The sequence below is a fragment of the Myotis davidii genome, unplaced genomic scaffold, assembly GCF_000327345.1.
Source record: "Myotis davidii unplaced genomic scaffold, ASM32734v1 scaffold710, whole genome shotgun sequence".
NCBI classification, from domain to species: Eukaryota; Metazoa; Chordata; class Mammalia; order Chiroptera; family Vespertilionidae; genus Myotis; species Myotis davidii.
The window spans coordinates 1,817,116-1,826,171 of NW_006284328.1; the positions used below are offsets into that span (position 1 = coordinate 1,817,116).

Genomic DNA, 9,056 nt, shown 5'->3' on the forward strand with positions numbered 1-9,056 from the left:
GATTGAAGGGTCCCAGGTTCGATTCTGGTCAAGGGCATGTACCTTGGTTGCGGGCACATCCCCAGTAGGGGGTGTGCAGGAGGCAGCTGATCAATGTTTCTCTCTCATCGATGTTTCAAACTTTCTATATCTCTCCCTTCCTATCTGTAAAAAGTCAATAAAATATATTTTAAAAAAGAAAAGAAAAAGGATATGCTGAGCCCTGGCCAGTGTGGCTCAGTTGGTTGAGCGTTGTCCCATGCACCGAGAGTTGCCGGTTCGATTCCCGGTCAGGGCACATGCCCAGGTTGTAGGCTAGAGCCCCAGTGGGGGTGTGCAGGAGGCAGCTGGTTGATGGGTCTCTCTCTCCCGTCCTCTCTCTCTCAGTCAATAAAAACATAAGAGTATATGCTGAGCGATCATCGCAGCACAGGCGATAAACTTGTAGTCACCGCGAGATGACCTACACTTCTCCCCACTCCGGGCCGCCCAGCCAGACAGGCCAAAGCACCAATGGTATCGCCCTCTCCCGGCATGGTTGTGGGGTGTTTTGGGGTGACTGTGTGAGAGCCCTGGCTGGCAGGGAGTGGGGACAATACTTTTCTCCTGCTGAGCTGGGTGGATTCTGGCACGGTGCCGTGAAAAATGGACTTTCTTCTCCCTGGAAGGGCTGCCTCCCTAACCCTAACCCACATCTCTCTCTAAGCACCTGCCACCTGTGCTTGGGGAAAACTTGGTTCTCCAGGCCCAGGTTTGCTCTTGCTGCCGTGATGGCATGGTGGTGTGGGCGAGGGGTAGTACACAGCCAAGCGGGGTGTAAACGAGGAGTGAAGACAGGCTGAGGAATCACTGCCCCAGGGGTAGCGGGGGGCCCTTCGTGGCCATCAGCTGTGCAGCAGACTTTGTAGAAGCAGGGAGATGGGCCCAATGACTTCCCACAGTCCTGCTTGCCCTAGGAGACCGTTTCCGGTGCAGTCAGTTCATTAGTGTGTGTGGTGCAATATGGACGCAGGGCCTGAGAAACTATCTTGCTCAGACACAGTGTTTTCTGAAAAGGCTGGTCCTTTCATTCAGGCCCGGCACTCCCTGCAGGGCCCGGGACCTAGGCTGCAGGAATACCCGGCTGTGTCCAGGCAGGTGGCAGAGGGAGGCCAGGGGAAGGGCCCTGAGCTCACTCCCCAGCCCCCTGCTATTCACCCTGTTCCGGTCGCCAAGAGAGAGCTGCTCCTTGGGGCTTCTAGGTAGCAAACCTGCTCGTGATTCCCAGGTTCAAACAACTGGCCCAGCTCTGGGCTATGGTTTCTTACCTGCAGACAGAGTGTGTGTGTCTGTGGGCCTGACCTCCACTGACTGGTCACTAAGTGATGCAGGCACAGCTAATACCTTTGCGGCGTATACAAGTGGCAAATGCTGCTTCAATAAAGTCTCTGAAGGGCACAGCCCCATTCCTGCCCAGGTCCCTGGCCAGCAGCTGGAGGCTCAACTCAGAGGCTATGTCTGCGGCAGGTGGCCCATCACAGGGTCAGCGTCCCCCTCCTGAACCCGACGCCAGCTGCAGCGACAGCTCAAGATTCCTCTCAGGCTCAAGCTCTCGCTCCTCTGAGACCGGGTACCTTTGGTTTCGAGAGCGGGTTAGTGGGGTGGACGAAAGCCATGCCTTCGGTCTCTGAGCACTGCAGGCAGGTCTGCGAAGGTCCCCTCTGGGCCACGGCTCGCAGGGCACGTGTGAAGTGGTTGCTTCTGGGTCTGCTGTGATGCTGGCATAGGCCGCCTGTTCTCCAGACAGGCCTGCGGGAGGCTGCGGCTTGCAGGGAGGGCTGGCGCCCGGGGCTGCAGGGACACCGGAGAGTTGCGTAAGGCATACGAAGAGAGGCGCGCCGAGTCCTCCAGGCCAGGCTTCACAGCACGGCTCGGGTGCTGTCCCCGCAGGGTGCCCACAGGGAAACACCCGACGGGAAGGACACCAGCTGGTCTGGGGGCAGCGGGGCCCCGTCTGCACAGTCGCCATGTTACAGAGAACCGACCGAAGGGATGACACCTGCAGAGGTGAAGGGGGAGCAGTGCTTTACACCCCGACACCCAGCCAAGCTTCCGCACCGCAAGGCCCCATCTCCTGGAGGGCATGGCGCAGACCCTGGCCAGGTGGGGGGCACCCTCTCCTCTGGGATAGAGTGGGCGTGGCCCTCACGCCTAGTCCTGGGTGTCCCATGGGGAGGAAGGAGTCCAAACCCAGTCTTGTTCTCCTCTCTCGAGGTGAGCACAGCTCCCCAGGGACCGGGTGCCTGCTTTCTGCTGCTTGAGGTCCCCAGTCACTGGAGTTGAACTTTCCATCAGGGCCCGCTCCTGCTCCTCACACTCCTCCACCAGTCGGTGCGGCTCTTGTCCCGGACACTCTGGAGTATCGGGCAGGGTCACAGGGAGGAGCAAGAGGTAGCCCACCTCCCAGTGAGCCAGAGCCAGGCAAGAATCCCTGTCCGCCCTCTCCCTGCCAAAAATACTGTCATTTTTCCGGAAAGGAGCCAAGCCCAGCTCAGCAACAGACAAGGCCGAGGCGATGGTTTGTGGGCAGGGGGAGGCATACGGCGAGAAAGGCATCCTTCGAAATCACTGGCCCCACGCGGTTGAATACTGCAGCTTTTCTGTATGTTCTTTTATGGACCAAAGCTTTTTTTACCCATTGTTGCAGTATTTTTTGGGGGGAGTGGGTGCGGGGAGAGAGAATCCACCTATTCTTTCTCTTCCCAGGGATACTTCAGAAGGAAGGGAAAGTGGAGACATTGGGTCTGAAGGGGAAGATGGATAAAGCGAAACAAAGGCCATGACAAGTACCAGAACCGACAGGAAGTGGTGAGTGTATGCTGAGGTCAAGGGCAGGCAGTGCCGGGGGAAGGCTCAGGGCGGCTGTGAGGCTGAGCAAGGGCCCGGGTGCCCGCCAGCTGAGCTCGGCCATGGCTCGGGCTCTCCCCCACCGGTGGCACCTGGCGTGTGGGTCATGGGGAGGGGCTTATGGTTGGCTGGGCGGTCAGTGGTCCTCACAGCTTGGCAGGCCCCCACACTGTACCCTGTCCATGAAGGTGGCGGTGGCTCGGTCGCCTCCGCGCCTCTCCCCCCACTTGGAAAGCAGTGGCTGTGCCCGGGCCCCGCTAGGCCAGAGAGTAGATGGCGTTGACGGGCGACGTGGCCTCCGAGCTCTCGTTGCCTTCGGTCTCCTCCTTGTCCTTTTTGACCGTGTACTGGCCGATGAAGGAGCCGTCCTCATTGAACTGCCCCTCGCCGCCCTCGCCATAGTCCACCAGGCTGTCGTCACTCTCCTGCTGCTTGATGGTGCCGTCCAGCGACGTCTGGCTCCCCTGCAGCGGCTTGTTGTCCTCATCGCTGGCCGGAGAGAGACAGAGAATCAGAGCTGGCCCGGCCCCGCGCTGCCCACACACGCACAGGCACGATGGGCTACACAGCTCCGAGGGGACAGGTCCTCAGGGACCAGCCCGTCCAGCCCTCCCCGTCCAGCCAGTTCTACAGACGGGAAACTATGGCCCGGAGGCCACGCGGCTTCTCCAAGTGAGGGGGAAAGTTGGTGCAGAGCTGGGACAGGAGCCCATGCTTGTCTCCTGGGCTGGGCCACTCTCTGGGGGGCGCGGGGGGGAGGGAGTAGGCAGAGCCAACTGCTGGGAGACCAGGTGGATGGGAGTCAGGATGGGGCAGCCCTTCTCTGAACCTCTCCATCAAGAGGGGTTGGGCTGGTTTGACTCTTGATTTGTGACTTCGGTTTTTTATCACCATTAAACTTTTTTATTGATTGATGAGAGAGAGAGAGAGAGAGAGAGAGATTTGTTGTTCTACTTATTTATGCATTCATTGGCTGACGCTTGTATGTGCCCCGAGTGGGGATGGAACCCGCAATCTGGGCGAATCAGGATGATGCTAACCAACTGAGCTGCCCGGCCAGGGCTGATGAGTGGCTTAGTCTGAAAAGGCTCTGCCCTTGACAGAAAACCAGGGTCAGGTCTTAAAGAAACAATCCTTGGCCCTGCCCCCTCCCCTTCTCAGCCCAGGTGTTGTTTCTCTCAGCAGCTGTCTCTCTCTCTCTCATTTATCTACAAACAGATGCTGTTGCTTCGGGCCTAGCAAGTGAAAGAGGGAGTGACATGCAGAAAACAGGTGAGACCAGAAACGGCTCAAAGGCATCCTGTAGCTCCCTGAGGCCCCTCTTGTGCAGGGAGGGCTGGGAGGCTGTTGGTGAGGGTGGCAGCTGCCCGCTGTGCCTGCGGTCCCCCAGCAGGTGAGGCACCCGAGTGGGCCAGCATCTGCTCAGGCACCACATCCCGTCTCCCGGCTGGGAAACTGCCCTTTAGGCTCAGAGGGTGGCTAGGTGCTGCTGGCTGCGCTTCAGAGGGGAATCGGCGCCCAGGCAGGAGGCCGTGGGACCAGCCATGAGGATCTGGGTCCCGGTAGGCGGGACGATAGCGGTGCCAGGTGGTCTGAGCAGACACACACTGTCCCCTCCGCAGTCCCCAGGCCACACTCAGTACTCCTTCCTGGGTGTGCAGGAAACAGGCAGAGTGGCCGTTATCTTGGGGAGTGCGGTCTGGCCTCTAACAGCAGTGCTGGGCGAAGGCAGCTGTCAGGGGAAGGCGCGAGTGAGAGCGGAGGTGCTGGGCATTAGCAGATGGAAGACTATCAGCCCACTCTCCCCACGTTACGAGTGATCAAGTGATTGCGGCCCCATTCATAGCTACTGTGTTCTAAGGCCGTGCTGCGGGAGAGGGGCCGAGTGAGGGAAGTGGAGCTCACCTTTTGAGACCTAGCAGAGTTCTTAAAAACTTGAAGATCTAAATTGGTTTTATTAAGCGATTCATTAATTGGGCTGCACCTCGTCTAGCAACTAGATTCTAGTTACCAGTCCCCTTACGCATGCATTCCCTCCCCAGAGCTCGCCCACCACCCGCAGAAACATGAGGACTGTGTCTGTGACTTGAGGGCATTCCAGGCCCCGAGGTAAATGCGACCGCTGGACCGGAAAGGGATGCCCTCTCGGTGGGAGGCAGGGAGGACCCAGGTCTGGAAGGGACACACCTCTCGAAGGGAAGATGAGAGAAGCCAGGATGACAGGGGACCCTGCTCCAGCCTCCTGTCAGCCTACCTTCCAAGAAGCCTCCAAGGGCAGGTAGACAAGGGGTGGGAGGAACCCGGGGGGCGGGGGCAGAGAAATCCCCAGCGAGAGGTGCTCTCCTTGCCCCGGGCCTGTGTGCCTAGAAACTTGTCTTTTCCTCTGATGTCTTCATTTCAGCCCTTTCCCAGTTTAGGGCTCTTGGACTCATCCCAGTAGGGGCTCTAGGATGAATGCTGCAGACCTCACCCCCACCCCAGCCAAAGCTGAGGCGGGGGGTGTGCACGGTCCGTGCATGCGTGTCCAACCTCAGTGTCGGCGGGGCAGGAGTGGGTTGGGGAGGAGGCAGGGGTTTTGCCCACCAGCTTTGGCGTCCAGGGGAGGAGCGGTGCCTGTGCAAACAGCTTCTCCCAGCACAGGCTGCCTGGTCCGGCATTTGAGGGCCTCACCCCTCCTCGGTGGCTACACTGAGGGTCTGGGGGAGAGAACGCCCCACAGCCTTGGGACCTGATGACCAGGGAACAGCTTATGGAGGAGCTGGGCCCCACCAGGGTTCCCTGAGGACCGTCGGGAGGGGCCTCGCCTGCCTGCCCTGTGGGAGGCTTACGGGAGGTTGGCTGGACGTGGTCCTTAAGCCGCCAGACAGGCTCCAATGTGGACAGTGAGTCTGCTGCCCATTGATCTGCTCTGCTTGCCAGGCTGCGGATGGGCAGAGTGGCGGAGGCCCAGGAAGGGATAAGGAGGTCAGAGGAGGACAGGGATGACGTGGCCCCGGAGAGTGACTGGGTGGGGTGGGGAAGGAGGGCTCTGAGGAGAGCATTTCCTCGCACCCCACTTGGTCTGGGAATGACCCACCACGCACTGTTCCTCAATTCAAAATACGCTCGCCGTCAAAACAGGCAGACCGCCACTCTGCTAAGCCAGATACGAAGGCCGGTCCAGACCTGAGAAGGAGCATGGGGACGGACAACGGCCGTAGCTGGGAGCTGGGCCCCTGGCCTCCCAGCTCTGCCACTAGCTCACTAAGTGGCGAATGTGAGTCTTGGGCAGGTCGTCGCTCAGTGTGGGCCCCAGTCCTCTCAGTTGGGACAGTCGCTGACCCTGATGCTTCTCTAAGGCCTATTTCAGCCTAAAGCCCAGAGATACTGTTCAAGTTGCTAAGGAAAAGGCCTAGGACACCCCCCCTCCCACCATGCCCTGTACCCCTCACCTAGCCCACCCTTTAGGACAATCCAGCTTCCCCGGGACAGTATCTTCAGGTTGGAATGGGGTGTAGGCAGAGAGGAAGCGGAGAGCCCGGCTCACTTCATAGCAAAGAGGACCCAGCGCTTGTTTTCAGAGAAGAAAGCTGGGAACAGGGTTCCCAGACCCTGGGAACACGTGTAAATAGCCCGAGCGACCTGGGCCGCGCACGTGTGTCGGGCAGTGTGGGGGCAGCCATGTTTGGACAAGCAGGACGAGCAGGTGCTGCCGGAGACGGAGCTGACCGCCCAATGGTCGATGGGGGAGGACCTCAGCACAGTGGCCCGTCAGTCACGCCAGCTGCTGAGGGCAGGGCCCTGCTCAGGGCAGCGAGGGCAGCCACCTGACAGGGGGCACTGCATGCCTACAGGAGCCAAGGAGACCACCCACCTGTAGTCAAACGAGCCATCTTCTTCTTTGGGGTCCTCGGGGCCAAGGGGAACATCCTTCTTTTCTCGCACTTGGTCAGTAAGAGAAGCAAAGACACAGACGTGAGGACTGAGTGTGTCTCTCTCTGCAGGGCCCTGACCACAGAGCCGGAGACACCACCTTTGGGGCACCCATTCTTCCCCTGGACAGGGCACCAGCGATGCCTCCCTTGTTCTTGCTTCCACATTGAATCAGCTGCCAAGTTGATTCTGTCTCTTCCTCCTCCTCCCCACGGGCTTCCTTACATCTCCACCCACAACTACTAGTAAATGCTCCTCCCCCCGGGCCCCCCACAACCCTCCCCGAGGTCTTCCCTAAACACCCAATGGGTGAAATCCTCTCTCTGGCACCTTCCTTACCCTGCTGTGTGTAGTTATGTGTGTGTTTCCTATGCCTGTGACAGAACGCCAGTTCTGCCCTTGAGGGCGGGGCACCCTGTGCTTCTCCAAAGCTCCTCGGAGCATGCCGTGGCCTCAGGTGTTCGTGTGGCTCCCTCCCCCACCTCTGCGATTGGAAAACATCCACCAAGGCCCTGTCCTGTGCCGTGCTCTTCCTTCTGTGCCCGCTGACATGTCCCTGAGGGGGAGATGTCTTTCCTTCTAGAGTCCTTAGCACCCAGCCCAGAACCTGGCACCCAGCAGGTCATGAAGGAATGACTATTTGTCCTTTTTGGGGTGTAAAGAAGGATCATCACCTCCCTTTTAGGGGAGGAAAACAGGCGTTGAGAGGTGAAGGACACGCCACATAACAAATTGGCAACTAACTGAGTCTAGAGTGAAGACGCAGGCCCAGGAGTCATGGCTCCTGGTGCCCTGAGCTTTCTAAGGGGCTCCTTTCATCTCCCTGAGGCGTTCTTCAGGGGTCCAGTTCCATTTGGAACAGGGACGTGAACGCAGTCAGGCCACCCACCTCTCTAGCTCTGGCTTTCTCTCTTACAGAAGAACAGTCCCAGCACAGCACTCAGCGTGACAGCAACATCATTCACTGGAACAGGAATGAGGATTTCCCGCCCACCCCTCACTTCAAGGAGCAGCACAACCCTCCAGAGTCCCAGGGGCCGCGGGTAAGGGGGCCGGGGAAGAAGGAAGTGTCCGCTCTCTGAGTTTAGGTGGGTCCTGGAGGAGGATTTGGTCTCCAGGATGGAGACGAGCAGGCACTGGGAGCATGGGGTGTGTGTGGCCACGGGGGCTGTGGGGGCAAGGGACGATTTCACTCTGCAACCGGGCAGGGTTTTCACTCCCAGGGCCACCCGTTATTCTGACTCCTGTCACCCTGCCTAATCCATCGCAGACAGAGGACTGTCTGGCCCATTTGAAGACAATATTTCCAGAAACAAGAACGCCAGAGGTCCTTGTCCTTGACTGTAGTTAATCTGGGCTGGAGGACCTTGAGGCCCCCAGAAGAGAAATGCCCCCTGGGCCTCTAGGGAAGCCCAAAGCCCTTGAAGGGCCAGGAGGGACCCTGTCAGTGCATCCTGCCCCTCTGCCTCGGCCTGCTCCTCACGCGGGAGCTGCTGTCCTGTTAGGGTGTCTGCCATGGCGTCCTCACCACGCCGAGCCCAACGCTGCAGCCTCTCTCCTGGCTGTGCTGCTTCTGTCCAGACCCTCCTCGCCACTCTCTCTCACGGTCAGAGCTCATGCCTCTCCTCCTCCTCCTCCTTGGACACAGGTTTCTAATGAGATTCGGTCTGAGAAAAGCCAGTTTACCGAGCAGATGGATGGTGAGTCAAGGGAAGGAGGGTCATTCTTAACAGGGACCGGGGTTCCTCCCATGCCCTCTCTGGAGCTGCCTGGACGGCTCCATCCGCCCAATTCAAGCAACTTAATTACCTCAAGAGCTTTCTGGCAGGTCTAAGATGCATAGAACAGGCAAGAGGATTGTTTCTTGGCTAGAGTTAGGCTCACTGAGAACAGGCCCCTAACCACGGCTCCTCTTGATGAAACAGACGATGAGCAGGATCAGCACCAGGAGGGCGATGGCGCACATGAGCCCGATGAACCAGCCCTGGGTGACGATGTCGGGCTGGTTGTTGGTGTAAGCTGCGGGGAGGCCAGAAGCAAACACGTGAAGGACCTCGCATGGGGGAAGGTGAGGAGGGAGAGGTGAGGAAAGAACTGCAGCTACTTCACAGGGATGTTATTCCCAGAGCCTCATGCTACCAGCTAGCAGCCCTCCGGCCCACACTAGGCAATACAGAGACAAAGAAAAAATAATTAAGGAGCCAAGGTCAAAAGGTTGGAAAAGAGGCCAAGGAAGGGGGTCAGGGAGTCATTATTTCACCTGTTTTATGCAAAACACC

At 58.7% G+C, this 9,056-nt stretch overlaps 1 protein-coding gene and 2 long non-coding RNA genes across 3 annotated transcripts in view; 2 read left to right on the forward strand and 1 right to left on the reverse strand.

Annotated features, from left to right (window-relative positions):
• Positions 1-2,607: 2,607 nt before the first annotated feature.
• The window catches only part of NFASC (neurofascin), a 211,716-nt gene continuing 205,267 nt past the window's right edge, over positions 2,608-9,056 (reverse strand). Inside the window, exons 29-30 of the mRNA XM_015569556.1 lie at positions 6,719-6,788; positions 2,608-3,354 (exon numbers count right to left, since the gene is read on the reverse strand). Of these exons, the coding sequence (XP_015425042.1) occupies positions 3,123-3,354; positions 6,719-6,788 (302 nt within the window). The 3' untranslated portion in view covers positions 2,608-3,122. The remainder of the gene's footprint in view (positions 3,355-6,718; positions 6,789-9,056) is intronic.
• The window catches only part of LOC107184447, a 23,043-nt gene continuing 17,587 nt past the window's right edge, over positions 3,601-9,056 (forward strand). The window contains exon 1 of the long non-coding RNA XR_001515296.1: positions 3,601-5,373. This is a non-coding gene — a long non-coding RNA (uncharacterized LOC107184447). The remainder of the gene's footprint in view (positions 5,374-9,056) is intronic.
• On the forward strand, positions 6,752-9,000 carry LOC107184445. The gene is made up of 3 exons (XR_001515295.1): positions 6,752-6,792; positions 8,105-8,110; positions 8,671-9,000. It is a non-coding gene; the product is annotated as an uncharacterized LOC107184445 (long non-coding RNA).